At 38.9% G+C, this 21,314-nt stretch overlaps 1 protein-coding gene across 1 annotated transcript in view; it reads left to right on the plus strand.

The window, feature by feature from the left end:
- The first annotated feature begins 1,278 nt into the window (after nucleotides 1-1,278).
- Nucleotides 1,279-21,314, plus strand: part of LOC142338144 (uncharacterized) — a 116,887-nt gene continuing 96,851 nt past the window's right edge. The window contains exons 1-2 of the mRNA XM_075387779.1: nucleotides 1,279-1,635; nucleotides 9,659-9,806. Coding sequence (XP_075243894.1) covers nucleotides 1,453-1,635; nucleotides 9,659-9,806 — 331 coding nt within the window. The 5' untranslated portion in view covers nucleotides 1,279-1,452. The remainder of the gene's footprint in view (nucleotides 1,636-9,658; nucleotides 9,807-21,314) is intronic.

Raw genomic sequence — 21,314 nt, forward strand, 5'->3', positions numbered from 1 at the left:
TTATGCAAGATTAGTCGAAGCAATACCCGGTTTATCGTGTTTCATTTCATATTTGTTGTCTGTGACATATTTTCATTAGTTTGAATAAATTTTAGGCATGAATTTTAAAATGCTGACGAGTAGTAAAATCCAAAAAACCTAAAACTACAACAGAAGTTGCAAATTTTTTCACTAGTTTTAAAGTAAGATTCTCTTTTGTAAGTGCAATTATTTTCATTAGCTGCATTGTTGATTGCTGAGCGTAGCCATTATTGGCGTTCTCTTGATTTTTTAAACTCGCTCATGCTTGAACTGTTTTTACAGATACCAGCTAAATATCGACTGCTAAATATCTAGCCCTGTTATAGCTGCGCGTCTATCTAATACGCCTTATTGTGCCACGTATTTGCGAAATATATAATTTGGCAATTAACGTGTTTGAATATATCAAATCAAGTTCTCTTATAGGAAGCCGAAGTTAAAATAACCCTTTTTTGTAGTTTAGAAACATTGTGTCAGCACTTTTCAGGTCTCCATTTTGAGCAAATTTTAACATAGTGTGCTAGAAAAGCAAAATTAGAGACATTTTCAATTTAAGAAAGTCTGAAACTCAAAGAATTTAGCAACAAAATTTACCCCAAAAATTTCCGTGGAAACCATTGAGCATCCCTCCTCAATAAGTAAAACCAATCACACTGTTTTAGACAATTTCAACAAATAGTACCAAAATGGACAAAAAGTTGTTTAAAAAATAACGGAAAATGCGAATAAAAACAACGGAGATCTGTCTACTATTCGCAAAACTTTAAACCTCGATAAATCCTTGGAAAAATTGAATTTCAAAAAAATGTTTTTAATTATATTTTCTACGCTGAACGGGCTCTTTAATGATACCACTCTTAACTCTCTACGATTAATATATCGATCGGCCAAAATTGACCGAACAAAAAGTGGGGTCGGAACAAATATACCTTAAAATCAGTGTCATTGAACCGCAACTAATTGACGTTGCTTTCTGTAAGCTATTTTGGAAATGTGGACGCCTCTCAGAATGTTCCACGCCTTTATTTGCCGTGCAATTGTTTTTTTTGCTTCTATTGAATGCTTTTTTGTTTTATTGTCATTGTTTAATTTGTTAACGAGATGAGCAACGCCGAAAATGTAAAAAATACGATAGTAGTTTTTCTGAGAAACTTAAATATTTGTGAACTATTCAATTCATCATAAGAATAGGTATGTTGAAGTACTCAATATATGAACAGATCTGTGAGTTTATAATTCGTATCAAATGTAGCACTGCTACAAGCTGACCGGAGAATATGTCTTACATTAACTATCTAAGCTGTCGCAACATTAATTTGTCTATTGTTAGATTCAACTTGATCATCAACATTTGCTATTGTTGCTAATTCATATGAAATTCAGCGAAAGAGATTTACGCTCAGTTACCAATTTTTCAGATCTGCAAAAGTCATGGCGATGTTAGCATTTTTGGAGCGAATTCGGATTAATACATTAAGTGAGGACTTCACGGCGGCCCAATTACAGATTGAGAGTTTTCGACGATGTATCTTTGAAGATCCACCTCCGAGTTTTGTTCTGACATGTTGTGTGCAGTTCTTGGATGGCGAGGAGACGCGTAGATGCCAACTTGAGGTTTGACAAATTCTGTAATCAAAAACAGGTTTTTATAATATCGCTTTTTCGACTGTTGATAGTTTGCTTGCTGTCACCTTATTTTGCGTGACTTTTGCATAACCAATAATTCGAGATTCTCAAAATCAAAGATCACGGGCATTGATGGTCCTGAATGATGCAGTTTGTTTCATGTTTAGTGTTTAGTTAGAAACTGCGGGGTAAAAAGCTAATGCGTTTCTCGGAATAGGTCTTGCTGTTTAAGTCAAAATTTACGGCGCGTTTTTGGAGTATCTATTTTCATTTTTTAAAAAGTCAATTAAAAGAAAGCCCTTCCCCTAATAGGGTAGTCAGTTAACTCGGGGGCAGCAAGTCAGCTCCTGTGTATATTTATAAATCCTGACGGTAGTCAGAAATTAAAGCATCCGAAGCCAAATTTTGAATCACAAATCGAAGAAAAAATATACAAACATTCAAGACAACAGCCTCCCTTCATCTACAGTGGTTCCTATTGATGCTTCTACTGCAGGGCGCCGGCGCGAAACTTGTTTTTGCCCTCATGTACGTGATCAAATCCGATTATGAATCTTTTCTTTTTGCTGATCCTGGAAACCAATCTCTGTATAGCTTTTTGCTGCCGGAGCGGCTCCTCCTGGATAGAGGAAGATCAACGGAGAGAAAGTGACCGTCTCGACTTCGATTATCGTTTGCTCGCATTTCAGCTTCTTGATGGACTCGTGATATTTGTAGGAATCCGGTATTCTTCTTGGGCAACTCGTGGCATACGGATTGACAACTTTCACATCAAAGAATGTTCTGCTGAAACGAGCCATTAACTTTAATATTTGGACGAGCGTCGTCATCAGTAGTGTTAGTTCTATTTGCGAAGACTTGACCGTGCAAGGTTTGAAGACAGGGCTCTACTGGGACATCATCGCACGCCTCATTTAGCAGGTTGGCAAACGAGTCAAGGATGTCATTGTGTCTTGTGTTTGTATAGCCAAATTTTGGACAATGAAGAGCTCGCGCTACATTGAAATTTCTCGACTTGTTGAAGGCAATGTTACTGGATTCCAAAGGGCAATGCCATCTCTAAACTGCCCCATGGTTAAATCGAAATTTTATTTTCCTAATGGAACTTCCTAATGGAAGTGCCTTTACCAGCAAGTTGCTCCTTTTTCCAGAGCCAAATCTTGAGGATAAGCCTGTTTTTCATTGATGAGATCTTTAAGAGCCGAGGTTTTTGCTTGAGCCTGTTCCTACTTTTCTTTTCTAGTTTCCTGAAGGACTTTTTCATGTTGAATTTCTGCATCTAGAGCGTCATGATTATGTAACGGCACACATATCTGAATAGATCTTTCATATTCGTTTGCCTGTCGTCTTCGGTTAGAGGAATGCTTAGAACACCTTCTTTAATCGCGAGAAAAACATTTCGATATTTGTCATTGTAATAGGGATAGTTCAACTTTAACGGGATAAGATTATCGTCAGTTATCTTTTCGGCTTCCCTCAGCCCGAGTTTGCAGTATTCCTAGCAATAAAAGTCAATTTATGTTGTAGTCCATTTGTAAATGATTTGTACACATTCTAAGGGACGACGTACTATGTTTGGCGAGTTTCCTAAGTTTTTAAGAGCAGTTCATTGGCTTTTCTTTCATAAAATCTTTGCTGCAGACCCAATAACTGATCGCAGAATACGATGACTTTCAATATCTATTCCCGAAAAAAAATGTTAGCCTTCAGGACACACTCCGGTTTTGCTATTTGAGATGACACTTGATTACATTGTAGCCAAATGCAGCGCCAGGTTCAATGAGCTTATCTAGCAGGATTCGTAGTGATTCAAGGTTACCGGTCACATTACCAACATCTGCATGCCATTTATGAGTCAAATTTTGATCGTCAAGCTTTTCGGTGAGAGGAAGTATATCCACGCCGTACTTTGCAATGTCTATTGGGTCACCTTGTGATGAGAGGAAGCTTTTCGATGAGAGGAAGTATATCCACGCCGTACTTTGCAATGTCTATCGGGTCACCTTGAGACTGATCACTGTTTTTTTTTCAATGAAAAGGTCTGATGGGGTCTTTTAAGAGTTTCCGACTGTCGTAAAAATTGAAGGATAAAGCTTTCTGATGTTTCTTAAGAGCCAGATCTCTGTTCAAGCTGTTGAACGCGTTCCTGGCATCCATCGGAGAGATAGCTTTTGTAAGATCTTCAAAAAAGCATAGGTGGAGTGCATGGATAGCATTTTCGATGCCACTCTTTTGTCCGAGGCTTGTCTGTGCGTTTCCACCAACTAATTGGAGATCTTGTTTAACGCACTCCACTAATCTCCTGCGTATAATTATGTTTAAGAACTCGCCAATGGCAATTGATTGAACTCACTGCGTTTATCAAGTTTAATCAGACGACAATCGTTATAAGACGAATTCAAAGAAATTTAGTTCTTCGGTGGCGATTCTTATTGCAATTTTGGACACTGTTTTGCAGAGATTGGTTGAGGACTTGTATGATGTCAAAATTCGTCTCTAATCATCTGCAGCAAGACCAGATGGGCCATAGCTGCCATTTGTTTTCATTGAGGCTCATTTTATTTCAGAGCCGTTAGTTTCAAAAATAGAAGAACGGAACGGCAAATCCCTATTTGAGATCAGATAGGACGTATTTAGGATCAGCTTTCCGACTACATGGGTGCTTCTCCTGTATAAGATCGAGTACGGTGCAGTTTCTTCTTGTGATAAGCACTTTCATATGTTGATAGGACATCGCCCTTTGCATCGTCTGAAAGACATCTTAAAGCATTCGATATCTTACCAGACGCCATTTATTTGTCAAAGGCTTTTATTTCATCCCCTTCTCCTTTTCGTTTTTCTCTCCTTAAACGCTCCTGGAGTGAGTTTGCCTCAATGAACAGGTAGCCGAATTTACATCTGAATCCAAAGAACGAGCCCTTTAGACAATTTTTTTGTTGTTGAAGCGTCGTTTTCATATTTTGATCGTGCCAGAAGTGAATGCGGCAATATCATTTCTATTTTCATTAGAAATGTGAAGATGGAAAATTGGCTAAGGGCCATAAATTTTGTCTCCTGGACAAAATGTGAACGCGAAAATTTAATGCAAGTGTGTTAAAGTTATCGGTAGTCTGTGGTTGATGCGCTTGCGTACATCACTGATTAGACTGTCACGGTGCTTTTTGTGGTATCTTTGAGGACATTGTCTGTTAGTTCTCATTGAACGTATAAGAGTTTTGAAGGGCGACTTTTTGACTTTATTAAAGTGATCTTTTTTCTTCGATTGACGAAGCTGGTTAGTTCATTGCCTCAGTAAACAATGGGAATTTTTTCTGGAAATCATCTATAAATCCAAATAATCGTTGAACGTAAGTTATCGAAATTTTTAATTGATAGAACGAGTACGTTGCTCATGTGCTCAATGTTCAAGTTGATTCAACTAAAGATTACGTGGAGCTCTGTATTGTGTAAAATGGCGCTTGTTGGAAATGTTGACAATTTTTCAACTTACATGTACATAAAATGTTGACGCTAATTGATCGTAGACCAAGTGATATGTAATTAGAGAAAAAAGTGTGTTGGCATAGTGAAGCGTTTTGTGCTTTCATTTGTTCTGTAGCATAAAAAACAACATATGAAAACTGAGAATGAAATATCGTAATCAGCTGCTGACATTTATAATACGAGAATGTTAAAGGCCGCTTCAAAAGTCCCATAGTCTAAAGACCGATCAAAATTGGCAGCGTTCCCTCACTTAATCGGTTAAGCGTTCCCAAATTTAATCAGAGCCATATTACGTAAAAACAGTCGCAAATATGGAGCATTCTATCAAAAACATTAGAGTCATCTCGCGCACACCGTCAAAAATTTTAAGGAAAGCTTTGTCAACTCTTACTTGCATCCGTGCACACAAAACCGTTCTTTCAAATTTAAAATGGTTTACCCGCTTCGAGTTTGCTTTTCTTTCTTTATCCATCGTAGCCGCTGTTTACAGAATTATTTGAAGGGTTATATGTTGATGTCAAAAAGGGTGATTTTTTCAGCAAGAATTTTTAATGGGTAATCAAGCTCACGGTCGGAAAAGATGAATCCCGGTGGATTCTTATGAGATTTTTTATCAGAGTTTTTTATTGGTTTTAAGTAAAGTTGGCTTAATCAAGGCTTTAGATAGTACGAACGACAAGATTTGCTTGGGATTTTTTCTGAGTTCATTCTTTTTTGGACCTCAAAAAGTTTGCTTGATCAAGCTTTGATCAGCTCTCTATAAGTTAGCTCTGAAACAAGTTCCATTGAAGACATAGTTAGAGGCTACGGTTGGCAAAATTTCATTCGCCATTTGTTTTCTCCCCATTTTACTCAATTGCATTTTATTTGCTTTTGTTGGCTTTTTCGAGCGAGTTCCATTAATTGGAAACGTAAGCGAACGTTGTAAACTTAAGGCATGCATTTGAAAGCATGCCAAAATCTTCATGTTATGAATTTAAATTTTGACCTTTGAAACGTTCGCTAGCGTTTCAATTTTATGGGTCTATAATGTATTGTCTTTTAAATCGTTTAAATGGATACAATCATCCGGTTTGGTTCCCGATTCTTCTGGTTTTTTTGCATTAGAAATGTTTGTGACTGTTTGATCACGCTTCAAAAGCAATTAACAGCAATTTTTCTCAGTTATTTCGACAATCCTCCTATATATTAAACGCGTGAGCGCTACAATGAGACAAATTTTCTGCATCTTTAAGAGGCCTCTGGAGGCGCGTGTTTAAGAGCTGCATTGAGCAGCATGGTTAAGCAAACATATCGAGAGAGGTCACTGACCTAAAAGGCTCAAAGTAGATGGGTGAGAACTGAACCTGGGAACAAAGCCTGTTAGTCAGGTGCAGTTACCACAAGGCTGAGAGGGCTTGAAGGTATGCTTGCCCAGAGGGAGGATTTACTGTCGTGGGTACTACGTATTTTTTATTGCTCGAGAACTGAATTTGAAGTTCTTATTGTAAACTTGTAGCTTCAGATTTTGTGCAGTCGTACAGATTCTGCGCTATTCTAGAACACTCGTAGCTTTCAACTAAATTTTTCACACTTTACTCTTGATTTTTGCGTGATCTCAAATGCTCTCAATCTGAAATATGTTTATTGATACGATATAAGCGATTGTAAGCAAAGGTGGTATGTAGTCGTTATAGCTCAATAGGTAAGATAGATGACTGTTAAGCTGAGGGTCGAGGGTTCGAACTCGTGTCGGGTACCCTCCCATTTGTAGGCATGAAAATTTCTAATCAACTCCATGCCGCATGTTGTTCGAGTGCACTTCTTGCGACGCTGATTCATTTTATGCTCCTGTGTGTTTGGGGGATGAAAATTGCTGAACCTATCCGTTTGTAGACATGAAAAATTTCTAATCAACACCATTCGACGCGAGTTGGTTTATATTCCTGTGTGTGTGTGTTTGGGGATTGATAAAAATGGCAATTGTTGTCTCTTTGCAGCAATTCTTCTTTCCATTCGCTCGGTCTTTGTTTTTTTATTTGAAGCCTTTGAACGATCGTTTTTCGTAAACGATTTGGATTTTCCAGTTAGTATTGTTGCCCCTAAACGAATTTTAGAGCAATCATTTTTCTTTTCTTTCTTTCTTTCTCTCTCTCTCTCTCTCTCTCTCTGTTTCTCTCGCTTCGTATGTGTTTGTGTGTGTGTGTGTGTGTTTGTTTCGTCCTCTCTTTCTTCTCTTTCCTCCGTTCTGTTTCTCCCTCTCATTCTCTCCCTATCTCCTTTTCCCCCTGCTTTGTTTCTCTTTCTCTCTCTCTCTCTCCCTTTGTTTACTTCTCTATTTTTCTCTTCTCAAATTTAATGATCAACAAAACCAGTTGCAAATAGTCACCCCACGAAACTGGAGGCAAAAACGGAATACAGCAAGAGCTTCAAAGAGACTGAATTGGAAAAATCAAATATTTTTCTCTGTCCTTCATAGGATAACCACAGGTTGAGTTTTATTTTATTGCTGTTGATTTTCGGTTCTTTTACCATTGTCCATAAAAGCTCTATGAAACTAAGTTTTGAGCAGTTTTAGTTGTATTATCTAATCTTCCTTTTTTATTTTAAACATTAGTCGCAGTTGAGCGCAACCGTTAACATTGCCCCTTAAGCATGCGACCTAGCGCAAAATCAATGCGTTTTTAGACACGCTTTGCCATCCTATTTAAGCTCCTATTATGCAAATTTTTTGCGCTCATTAAGCATGTGGTATAGCAAAAACAAGCGGGCCACAAACACCCTTGTCGAGAAATTTGCTGTAGAAAGAGCTAAGGGCAAGTGCAATACGCATAGTTAGTGTGTTGATGAGACCTATGGCTGTTAAGCCCTAGGATATGGGTTCGAGGGATATGGGTTCAAGCCCGAGTCGGTGCGAAAGAGAAACATTAATTTTTTTAAACCTCTTATTAGTGTGAACGACTTTCTTGTTATGGTTTTTCGGGCCTGCTAGTTTGCACTCAAAACTGGACTGCAGTAATGCAGTTGTTTTTTTCAACTTTTGAGCTTCTTACTGCTAACCACTACTTTCGCTCGCAATGCTTGATCTAACCGCCATTCGAGACTTTTCGAGTGACTTTTACGCCCTTGAATTTTTGCGTTTATCGTGGTCTAAAGTTCTCATTCTCTCTCAATCACAATTTCAAGCAGCTGAACTCAATTGGTGGCAATTTAATACTATAAGTCAAATGAAAAGTGCGCAGAAACTGGTGCCATTTTTCACTTTAAATCTTATTAGTGGTAGATTTTAACCTATAATGTGGTCACTTGAAGTCTCCTATTGAACTTCTCTGTACCATTTAGGCTCACCCCCCCCCCCCCGACTGAAGCAGGCTGTAATTGATTAGAGCTCCCACTAGTCGTTCGAGAGCAATTCTTCCGACGTTGAGTTGGTTATGTTTTATGTATAAACACACGTTACATTTCTTGTTTTGGGAAATGGGATTTTAGTCAAAACCTAGAGGCGTTGGGAGGATTTTTGGTAGCCTTTAGGCTAAAATTACGGTCTAGTTTTGCGGAAACGAGTTGAATATAAAATCAAAATAAAATTATAGGCGGTACTTCAAAATCCACTCGACGCTGTAGAGTCGTTAAATTTTCCCTACCAGTTGTCTTTACATGCAAAAAGAGTTAATAATTCACATGTTAAATGCTTTTTTAATGTTTTGCATCTCTTCTAAACTTCTGTTTTAACGCGGCCGATAATTTTTAGTTTAAAACGTAACATGTAAAGGATAGTGAACTGAATTGTTTGAGGCTAATAGATTATAAGAATGCGAGTATTGGGAGCGATAAATTTAAACAGTCTGTGCAAATGCTCAGTTTTTGATTTTGCTTTTTCTGAAGAACTATTTTCTGAAGACAATTTTTTTGGGTCACTTGAGTTATATTATATTGTCAAGTGGATATTGAAACGCCTCCTTTATCTGTTTCAGTTGGTATTCGCGTAATTGAAACGAACTGCGGTTCAGAATTTTTGCCTAATGGCTATGATAAGTCCTTTCGTCTAATCGAGTTTATGAGGTCATCTTAAGCCATCTTGTAATACATGAAAGCTGTTGCGTGCTTCCAGTGATGTTGATGCTGTTGTAAATTTGTAAAATCGGAAATGGTACAATTGTTTGAAGAGATCAAATATACAAGAAACAACAATAGACTTCAAAAAATAGTACAGTAAGGAGCAAAGAGTGGATCCTTGTTGTGTTCAGCGCTCGAAATTTCAGCCTGCTCTGAATTGAATGTAAAGAGTGACAGAAAACTTGGTGAAGGCTTTTGCTTAAAGTAAGCGTGTACTCATCAACAGTGATCGGTTCGATGTTACAACGCCATGAAATCTTTGTTCATTAACAAATTCGCTGCAAAATTTCTTTTTCTGCAAATAACAGCTCCTTCGACTATTTCATTGCGAATGAATGTAATGTATGGCAATTTTCAGTCAAATTTGGGCTATTTTTGAGTCGAGTATTTTATTTTTAAAGTACAATCGAATATAAATAAATTGCTATTGTAGGTGAACGAGCAGATGTCGTTTGGGCAATTGAAGGAGCTGTTGAAAGAGAAGTTTTCCCGATTGTGTGACCACAGACTTACACTTGTGGTGGGAAAGAGGATCCCGCTTGATATTCTCACTTTGCAGATGCTGGATGTCTCAAGAAATGGTTAATACTTGTGCTTTTCCGCTATACCTTTCAAAATTTCATGAAGCATGTTGAAAAAATTAAAAGTTGTCAAGTGGCTGTCATGTGAAAATAATGAAATCTTGCTATATAAAGAATAAACTTAAAGAATAAAAAGGCTTTTGTTGAATATTAAGTTCTAAAATTTTGATATATATTGAAACAAAAGATTTTACATTTGATAATGTCAAGTTTGATAATGTGATATCAAAGCAAAACGAATATTTTGAGTTTTTTGCTTTTAATTTTCCGTCAATCAAGATGAAGTTACAATTTCGATAAATTTTCAAGCTATCGGTATTTCTGATGCTTACTCGAGGGAAGGAACATTTTCAGTAAGAAGCGAAAAATGGTCAAAAGTGACCATCAATTTGATCCTTTCTGGCCTTTTCAAACCATAATGGCACAGACATTGCTTGAAATTCCATTTTACGAGCTCCACAGTGGCAAAAAATTAAAAGTAATAAAAACAAAAATGTTCTTCAAATGCGTTTTGTACAGATTTTCATCCGAATTTAACTTCGTTGAAAATCGAATACGACTATTTGCTCCATACTTAACAAAGTTCCATACTTGCTCCATACTTAACATTTGGAAAGCTTCCAATTGTGCTGCAAAATTCTCTTAGGTTGCCTTTAACATGGAACACCTCGGAGTTATATGGTATTCATCGGCTCTTGATATCAGATATTCCATTGATTTGATGTATAGGGTTTTGAAATGAAATAATAACTTCCTAGAGCTTCTTAAATGATTTGACAAAGTTTTACTTTGTAAAAAGTGAATTCTGATTTTAAACTGGCTTCCGAAGTAAAGAATTTTTGCTTGTATAATTTTGTAAAGCTGATGGAAACTTTTTAACGCTGTCTTGTTTATTATACATACCCACTGTTTTGATTTAAAAGTTCAGTGGTGGATGCCAAAAATGGATGCAAATATTTTTTGGCGCTATTTCTACACGCACTGCTCGAATTCTTTTCTGTGTCCAGTTGAGTGATTTTCATTTTTTATTACTTTCGATCAGTTTCGCTGAAAATGTAAAGTGAAAATTTGATCTTGAAGCAAACTTATTTTGTCCTTGCACAATTATTTTGCGTTTCTACTCGTTTTATTTCCACTAGTTTTTTTAAAGCTTGAATAGGTTTTTCAGTTTTCTTAAACAATTTTTGCCTGTTGTTCAATATCATGGACAACTTGGCACAAATTGAAAAAGTTTCAGTCGTTTTGAGTCTTGAGTCATTATAATATTTTCTTCTTTTGTCTCTGGTAAGTAATTTAAAATTTCGATTCTCAATTATATTTTACTAGAAGTATATCTCAGATGGCAGATAAAGCGCCAGGGATTTTATTGTTATTGTTGACCTCATAACGACGATTGAAGCAAATTTATTTGCAAAGTTTTTAGCTTAATTTTCTTGTTTTATGGACAAAAGAAAACGTCAATCAGTTTGGCCTTGGACGCTGTACTTGTCACGCGTGAGCAATACTTCTTGAGTGATTTTTCACCCTTGATTTCTTGAAGTTTTGCTTGACCTATGTTGCTCTTATTGACCTGATTTGCTCTTGACCATCATTAAAAACGGGGTTAAGACGTAGAGCACAGAGGGCAGTATGTGGTTGAACGTTACTAGTCTTCTGATCAATTAGTTCAGAGTAAGCTGTGGTTGAAGCCATCTAAATCGCCAAAAATTACATGCTTTTCTTTTTTGAAGCATTGGAATATACAAGTTGCAAATACTTTGCATTGTCGTTATTGCAACGGTTAACAATGTATTATTTCGATAAGATTTTATATCTATTATTTAAAATTCGACTTGCTTGTACTTCTGCTCACTTTGCGTTCACCCGTCATTATAGGTAACTTTATGCGTCTGGGCGTGACTCGCGAGACGTGTTCATGCCTAAGCCGCCCTTGAGATTGATACGAATCTTTCACAACCGAACGTGAAATCAGTTTCCCCAAAAATCTATTTTCAGAATTTGTTGAGCAATAATCATCCAATCAGAAAATCAGATCCCGTTTCTCAATTCTGACTGGCCAGTAATAAAATTTGTGGTGAACGCCGTATTGACCGACAGGTCAAAACCAAAAACGAGTTAAAAATAAAAATAGTCCTTTAGTAAATAATAATCGAGAAGGATTGTCAGTTAGCACCTTTCACTTCTTTGAAAACTACCCAGTCAAATTAAGTTAAGACAAAGCTACTACGAGTCACTACATTGCAATTCCGTATTTATAAAAACATTTTGTTTTCAGTTAAAAAATTATTAAATACTAAGGTCAAAAAATAAAATGTTTTTTTTTGTAAATAGGACAACTAAGGCAGACGAAGGATGGGCTCCTTTTACAGCCTTAAGGTATAAAGAGCTATAGCTACTTATTTCTGCGCGCGAAAAAGGCTTAAGTATATCTCTAAGACTAACCAACTCGGTAAAACACTGAAGCTAAACTTCTATTAATACGGTGGTTATACAATACAGCACCGGAGTCAATAGTATACACGTGGTGTTTCTGAACTAACAGACTGACTATAGTTAGTGGAGCATGCGCTTTATATAAGAGAATAGTGTCTTCTCAGTCTCTGATTGGTTGGAGGTGTACATCCAGTATTTCTACTACTACATCCATCCGCGGTTTAGTGTTTTAAATCCGAATTTGTGAATTGTAGCAGAAATACGCTGGATGTGTCGTCCTCGTTGTGTAGTGAAGCGATGAGTCGTGTTTTCAAAGTGGGGTTGTGTTTTGTGCGTCGTCTGAAGTCCATGTCAATAGAGTGTTGACTAGTGTCGTCAGTGAGAAGTCCACTCAAGTGTGGAACCAGTGAAGGTGCCAGTCACAAGGTGTGCTGGCCGGTAACGTCAGTCCAGTCAATGTACCCAACTGTCTCTCACTGTCATGAAGTGATGATTTGTTCCCAGTTAGAGGGTCGCTGGTAGTCTCTAGTCTCTGTCGGTTGTACAAGGAGATTTCTGTTTATCTCCATCTGTTACAGGGTTTTACCAATCAGATTTACCAGCTTACCTTCTGGTGGAAATCCATCTTTTAGCTTTTGTGTGAGCTACCTATTCCCTTAAACTTTCAGTGAAGTGTAATACCTGCTGAGTAAGCTCCGACCGGAGAAAAGAAGAAATGAAGAGATTCTAATCTTAAATTGTGGCAAAGAAGAAAGGATAAAATTAATATATAAATGAAAAAATATGAAAATGTAAACAAAAAGCAAAAAAGTAAAATTTTGAGTTTTGTGCAGAACAGTGAGTCTGCGAGTTTTTGTGGGACAGTGAGCCCAATGCGGTAGGACTGTGGCCTACGTCCGGGATTCAAAGTCAGGGACCCGATTGTCAGGATCCCTGAAGAATTCCAGAAATTCTATGTCTCGTGCGAGACAGGCCGCAAGTGCCCGAGGGTATAAATTGTTGTTGCATTGAGGTTGCAACGCCAGGAGATGATTGAAGACTTGTGTTTCCTCTGGTGTCAGCTCTCTGTTCGCCAGCTTGTCTGTCATCCAGTCCCTGTAGAGGAGATTAAAAGTGTGCCTATACATGCACTTTGTAGCACCTCCCTCTTCACACTGGAGGTATTTGATAGGGGAAAGTATTGGTCTGTGCCTCTTCGCATTGAGTGGCGAGAATAAAATGTAATTTTTGATGGGATCAAAATTACGAAGGGTGCCTTCACAGTATGTGGGATTGATGATGTAACTGTAGTTCAATTAGTAGGGTGAAGTGAGCTTCCTGTTGTCATATGGAAAGCCTGAATTCATGTGGACCAAGGGATTTGTCCTGTGGAAGTGGTGCTGTACAAAGAGATAGCTGTGGATAGTGTGCAACATCTTGGTCCTATTGACTTTGTTGGTTTGGTTATTTACATCTATTTGTGTTGGATGCAAAAAACGAAACTGAAGGTGGAAGGGATCGTATTTCAGGTAAATAAGGTAAGGGGCGACATCTCTCGTGAACATTCTGTTCAGATAGTTGTTTTGATGATCTGCATGGGCAAAGAAATATTTGGAAAGGTGCCAAAACCTCTTCGTAAACTTTGGATTGATAGGGAAGTGAAGGCACTCTAGTGGGAGGTCATTATCTCTTCCCTCCTTCTCACACTCATTTTCGAGCTGTCCCAGTGAGCATGTGCTAGCTTTTGGTTTCAGAGTACAGTGGGCTGGCCTGGCGGCATAGTATATACTCTCAGGAACATGGACACCATGATCTCTGTTTATTGGGAGAGGATTAGTAAATTGGTGGAATCTGTAGTTCGTGCCGGGTAATCTGTGCAAAACTCCTTGTGTTGGAGTGAAAGGATTCACTCGTGCCTTGGAGGGTGAGGGCTGTGAGCCTCGTGGTGAGCCAGCGGTGTATCTAGCAGGCGACTGTGATGATCTCTCTATGCGGGACACGCACAGGATAAGTTTCGTGTGTTGTTGGTCCTGGACGTCTTCGTGGAGAAAGGTCCGTGCGCTGGTTATTATCGTTTGATGTTGGCCTAGCATACATACGGAGGTGGTCGAGGAAAGGCTGGCTGGGGCCTGGGTGGAGGAAATGTGGGTATTCCATATCTTTGTTAGTGAATGTTCGTGGCTTGTGATGTTTGTGTTGGCATTAATCGTGGTGGGTACAGCAGTGGTTGGGAGCGTGGTGGGGGGGGGGGGGGCACAAATTCTGTCTGAATAGGCCCAATTAGAGACTACTGTTTCGGGCGTTGATCGACTCTATTGTTCCGCGGCTACCTCGTCAGTCCAGGAAAAAAGTGTTGTGTGGGTTAGGGTGGTGGCTTTGGCACCGATTTTGTCGATTGTTGATACCGGGTTGAAGAAGTTGTGGTGACTGTGATATTGGTTGTGGCGACTGTGGCGCCAAAGTGGAGGAGTGCGGTGGCTGTGGCATCGGCTGCTGTCCCCGTAGCAAGAGTTCTTGTGACGAACTCAGTGGTCGCGTTGGTGGTGTTGGTGAAATTGTGTCGCTCGCAGTATACAGTTGTAATTCTCCCGATATGAGGAAGAAGTTGCGGGTGAAGGCAGTGGATTCACCCGAGCATAGGTGGTCGAAACCACAGACTGCGTCTGGGGAGGCCTGGGCCATCGTGAAGAGGACCGGCGTCTACATTTAGCATACAGACTTTGGTACTGGAGGGCGCAGCACCAAAGGTGTAAGTGATGATGGTAGAATGTCGTCGACATCCAGCTTTATGAGGTCGTTTGCTGTAGGGTCGACGTTTGGAGGGACAGGTGAACCTCCATCGTAAGGAGCGGGATTGACAGCGGTGGTGTCACTAAAACAAAGAGATATTATATACGGGTACTTGGCAAATTTAAGACAAGCTCTTCCGGAATTTCCTGATAATCAGGATCGTCTTCGAAATCATCTTTAGATAGTGATATAGCACGTAATCGTTTACGTTTACTAGGGTGAAAAGGTGTAAATGTAGTGATTAGAAGTCTGGTTTCTTATGAGATCTTTACTGGTAGTTCATAGCATTCATAAATAGATGTGGGGAGAGTAGAGGCTACATGCTTATTTGAGTTATTTTGTACGGGAGAGTAAATTTTCTTAAATTTTCATTTTTTTTGTGTCATAGATTCAATTCATTTTGAGAGTGTGGAGTGCTACTGTCAACAGAGTCCTTTCATCTTTTTGTTGAGGGTTGTTTATATTTGAAAAATATTGTAATACATGGAAAATAGTTTGTGAGAATACTCCGAAAAATCCGGAAGTTATACTCTTAGCTAATGTTATATTAGGGTCTGAAAGTGAATTACGGTTGTATGCGCTACGAAATAGTCCAAATAGGCACTATAGAAAATAAAAAACAGTCCATTTTTTGGCTATTTCTTTCACTTCGTACGTGGGGTATCCAAAGGGGTGTCCAATACCTGGGGTATCCAATACGTACCTGGGGTTCCTATGAGGGATTCTTTTAAATAGTTACCGTTGATTAAGTCACGCCAATCGAGACGGTGAAGTGTAAATTACTTTCCGTTAATAATGAGTTTGTTAAAAAATAATTGGTGTATTAATTTTGTAGTTGTGAAAATTGTGCTTGTAACTGTGCTTGTTTTGCAAGGTCTGCAAAATTAACGGCTTGTGCTACTTGAAATTTTTCGGCGGCGTCATCGACTAATTCGTTAAATTTCTTTTTCTATTGAGTCAGTCCAATCCCCTTGGCTCTTTATGCCAAGATGCTGTGCAGTAATATCCGCGTGGGTGAAGCGGTTGTCAATCTCGTCGGGCGTGAACGCTCTTACGGGGTTTCGCGCTTTAATTGGATAAGGTGTTAAGCGATATGACTCATCACCATCCGCGTCTAGTGAGAGTTGCTGATCGAAATTGTCAGTTTTACATGGTGCTTTAATAGACCAAGGGAATGTCTTACGTGAGGCTTGGTCTACAAATTGGTGTTCATTCTGGTAGAATATAGGAATGCGTTCGAAGCATTGATTCTCTTAGACACAAAGTGGTGAAAAAACAGTTTGGGATGTATGGGATCTGACGCGCTATGGTATGTAATCCGGAAATCGCGGGTCGGTTATTGCGGCGAAGCGCGCCCACCGACCCGCCAGTTCGAAATTCTTTCCACTTTGTATTCCAATTCGGCTAATTGCCCTAGCATGGCCCTTTTTTATTCTATCCAGTTTAACACAATATGAGCATACACGGAAAGTGATTAGTCGTCTCTGATTGGCTAATAAATTGCTCGCTTAAATTCTCTTCAAGAATAGCCCCTCCTTTTGCCAATGGGGGGGGCAATTGTTGAAAAGATCCGGTGACTAATTTAATTCACCTTTTCATATTCTGCTTGGCCAATGAAATTCAAGCATTCGACTAGAATTCTCCTTTTTTATTCTGCTTACCATCCATTCGGCTAGAAATTCTGGCAGCATTGATCAACGACCACTGATAGACCTTCGTTACGCTATTGTGTAAGGTGACCGCCGTATTGGCCGACAGGGCGTTTAGCCGACAACCAAAAAATGGGAAATTTAGCCGAAAATTTAAGTACAATGAGCAATAAAGCCTATTCTAAGGCTGTGATTGGCCAATTTAAAGCACAATTTCGTAAGCGGACAAATATACAGCAATTTTTCATCAACTAGTGTAACAAAGGTCTATCCGTGTTCGGACGGTATTTTACCGCATCTGGCCATGCCTCGCGGGCCATGGCCATGCCTCAGAGGCCCGTGGGACTTGATGTGAATCTATCACGACCGAACTACTGATTTATTGACCAATTATGGACTTTTATTACCAATTATGATAAAACTGTCGGCTAAATTTCTCATTTTTTCCTTGTCGGCTAAGCGCCCTGTCGGCCAATTTTCCTAGCACCGTTGTGTAAGTATTTTGTCACAAAATAAAAATTGCCTTTAATGAGTTTGAGATCAACCGATCAGAACACGGGAAGTCAATGGTGAATTGGAGCTGTATAATATATTCTTTTCATAATCAAAACGCATTGCAAAGCAACTTAATTTGCGACAGTTTGCTATGATAAAAAGATATAAATAGAACGGGGAGGAAATACGTATGAACTGAATACTGAAAGATTGGAAAGTGGACGCTGTACAGCGCATCAAATTAAGTTAAAGCTTGTCTGCCTATATTCAAATGAAAATAGGTGCTGTAAGTCTGTTCGGTCTGATCATAGCGATTTTTCTATCAGTGTCCTACCGGAAGGTCACTGAAATTAAGCAATGAACATAATAGTCAAGTAGTGAGACAAGTGGGCATGCTAAAACTGGAGACAGGAGGCTCAAATTTGTTTGACTGCTGAACAGCGTGTACGCTAAAATGGGCGGGGGGGTGTACGTGATCAGCAACGTGCTTTGGACAAAAGTAGTAGTGTATCTAACTCTAAATCTAGAAAGAAATTGAAAACGCTATCAGTAGCGGTAACCTAGGTTACCCGTACTTGGAAAACTTGGTACGGCCGTAGTACGGCACCGTATGTCTTGAATGAAAACCTTTCTAAGATTTTGTACAGTTGACTACTGTCCGTAGTACGACCGTAATAAGTTTTCTTAAGTTACTGTATAAAGGCCGTATCAAGATCAATAAGGTGCCGTTCTAAGGCCGTACCAAGCTTATTAAGGTGTCGTTAGTGTATAATACCCAGGCAGCGGTCGGAAAACTCTCTAGTCAAGTTAACAACCGACTACTTGGGAGTTTTCCAGTATATTTTTGTTTGTTTTTTTTCCTCCTTTTTCATTCCGGGCTCGGGACAGGCAGTGGCGGAGTAACTTAGATAACTATAGGAGTACTGATATTAAAAAAAGCATTCAAAAGCAGTTTAAATGCGTTAAACGTTTGATTTAACATCATTTTTAGCAGCTCAGAATTGAGAAACCAGGCAGTGCAATTATTTTGTACGGTGCCGTGAAAAAATTGATACGGCCGTATATCATGCCTTACTAACTTTCATAAACTTTCCACGGCACCGTAAGTCCTTGTAAGTTTCCGAAATTTTGTTTAAGGTGGGCAACCTGGGAACCATTTGATATTTTAGCGCTGTCGATTTTTATAGGGTTTAGGAACTTTATACTTGCCCCATCTTGCGAACTTTATACCAGCTCACCATTTACTTTTTTTTCAGCCTTTTTTGCCGATTAATATATTTTGTCGAGAGATACATAAGTAGCATCATTGAAAAGCTCGTATGCTGAATCAATGCTTGATTCAGTTTTTTCAGAGATATTCGATTTTTGCTTTTCGCAACGAAAAATGCAGGTTTGCTTTTTTTTTAAAAAAAAGTTCAAGTAAATATCTGTTCACATGCGTCATTTTTAAAAATTTTATAACGCAATTCTTCTTAGAGTTTAACACAATATGAGCATACACGGAAAGTGATTAGTCGTCTCTGATTGGCTAATAAATCGCTCGCTTAAATTCTCTTCAAGAATAGCCCCTCCTTTTGCCAATGGGGGGGGGCAATTGTTGAAAAGATCCGGTGACTAATTTAATTCACCTCTTCATATTCTGCTTGGCCAATGAAATTCAAGCATTCGACTAGAATTCTCCTTTTTTATTCTGCTTACCATCCATTCGGCTAGAAATTCTGGCAGCATTGATCAACGACCACTGATAGACCTTCGTTACGCTATTGTGTAAGGTGGCCGCCGTATTGGCCGACAGGGCGTTTAGCCGACAACCAAAAAATGGGAAATTTAGCCGAAAATTTAAGTACAATGAGCAATAAAGCCTATTCTAAGGCTGTGATTGGCCAATTTAAAGCACCATTTCGTAAGCGGACAAATATACAGCAATTTTTCATCAACTAGTGTAACAAAGGTCTATCCGTGTTCGGACGGTATTTTACCGCATCTGGCCATGCCTCGCGGGCCATGGCCATGCCTCAGAGGCCCGTGGGACTTGATGTGAATCTATCACGACCGAACTACTGATTTATTGACCAATTATGGACTTTTATTACCAATTATGATAAAACTGTCGGCTAAATTTCTCATTTTTTCCTTGTCGGCTAAGCGCCCTGTCGGCCAATTTTCCTAGCACCGTTGTGTAAGTATTTTGTCACAAAATAAAAATTGCCTTTAATGAGTTTGAGATCAACCGATCAGAACACGGGAAGTCACGGGTGAATTGGAGCTGTATAATATATTCTTTTCATAATCAAAACGCATTGCAAAGCAACTTAATTTGCGACAGTTTGCTATGATAAAAAGATATAAATAGAACGGGGAGGAAATACGTATGAACTGAATACTGAAAGATTGGAAAGTGGACGCTGTACAGCGCATCAAATTAAGTTAAAGCTTGTCTGCCTATATTCAAATGAAAATAGGTGCTGTAAGTCTGTTCGGTCTGATCATAGCGATTTTTCTATCAGTGTCCTACCGGAAGGTCACTGAAATTAAGCAATGAACATAATAGTCAAGTAGTGAGACAAGTGGGCATGCTAAAACTGGAGACAGGAGGCTCAAATTTGTTTGACTGCTGAACAGCGTGTACGCTAAAATGGGCGGGGGGGTGTACGTGATCAGCAACGTGCTTTGGACAAAAGTAGTAGTGTATCTAACTCTAAATCTAGAAAGAAATTGAAAACGCTATCAGTAGCGGTAACCTAGGTTACCCGTACTTGGAAAACTTGGTACGGCCGTAGTACGGCACCGTATGTCTTGAATGAAAACCTTTCTAAGATTTTGTACAGTTGACTACTGTCCGTAGTACGACCGTAATAAGTTTTCTTAAGTTACTGTATAAAGGCCGTATCAAGATCAATAAGGTGCCGTTCTAAGGCCGTACCAAGCTTATTAAGGTGTCGTTAGTGTATAATACCCAGGCAGCGGTCGGAAAACTCTCTAGTCAAGTTAACAACCGACTACTTGGGAGTTTTCCAGTATATTTTTGTTTGTTTTTTTTCCTCCTTTTTCATTCCGGGCTCGGGACAGGCAGTGGCGGAGTAACTTAGATAACTATAGGAGTACTGATATTAAAAAAAGCATTCAAAAGCAGTTTAAATGCGTTAAACGTTTGATTTAACATCATTTTTAGCAGCTCAGAATTGAGAAACCAGGCAGTGCAATTATTTTGTACGGTGCCGTGAAAAAATTGATACGGCCGTATATCATGCCTTACTAACTTTCATAAACTTTCCACGGCACCGTAAGTCCTTGTAAGTTTCCGAAATTTTGTTTAAGGTGGGCAACCTGGGAACCATTTGATATTTTAGCGCTGTCGATTTTTATAGGGTTTAGGAACTTTATACTTGCCCCATCTTGCGAACTTTATACCAGCTCACCATTTACTTTTTTTTCAGCCTTTTTTGCCGATTAATATATTTTGTCGAGAGATACATAAGTAGCATCATTGAAAAGCTCGTATGCTGAATCAATGCTTGATTCAGTTTTTTCAGAGATTTTCGATTTTTGCTTTTCGCAACGAAAAATGCAGGTTTGCTTTTTTTTAAAAAAAAGTTCAAGTAAATATCTGTTCACATGCGTCATTTTTAAAAATTTTATAACGCAATTCTTCTTAGAGTTTAACACAATATGAGCATACACGGAAAGTGATTAGTCGTCTCTGATTGGCTAATAAATCGCTCGCTTAAATTCTCTTCAAGAATAGCCCCTCCTTTTGCCAATGGGGGGGGGGGGGCAATTGTTGAAAAGATCCGGTGACTAATTTAATTCACCTCTTCATATTCTGCTTGGCCAATGAAATTCAAGCATTCGACTAGAATTCTCCTTTTTTATTCTGCTTACCATCCATTCGGCTAGAAATTCTGGCAGCATTGATCAACGACCACTGATAGACCTTCGTTACGCTATTGTGTAAGGTGGCCGCCGTATTGGCCGACAGGGCGTTTAGCCGACAACCAAAAAATGGGAAATTTAGCCGAAAATTTAAGTACAATGAGCAATAAAGCCTATTCTAAGGCTGTGATTGGCCAATTTAAAGCACCATTTCGTAAGCGGACAAATATACAGCAATTTTTCATCAACTAGTGTAACAAAGGTCTATCCGTGTTCGGACGGTATTTTA

This window comes from Convolutriloba macropyga, chromosome 4 (assembly GCF_964194025.1).
Source record: "Convolutriloba macropyga chromosome 4, txConMacr16.3, whole genome shotgun sequence".
NCBI lineage: Eukaryota > Metazoa > Xenacoelomorpha > Acoela > Convolutidae > Convolutriloba > Convolutriloba macropyga.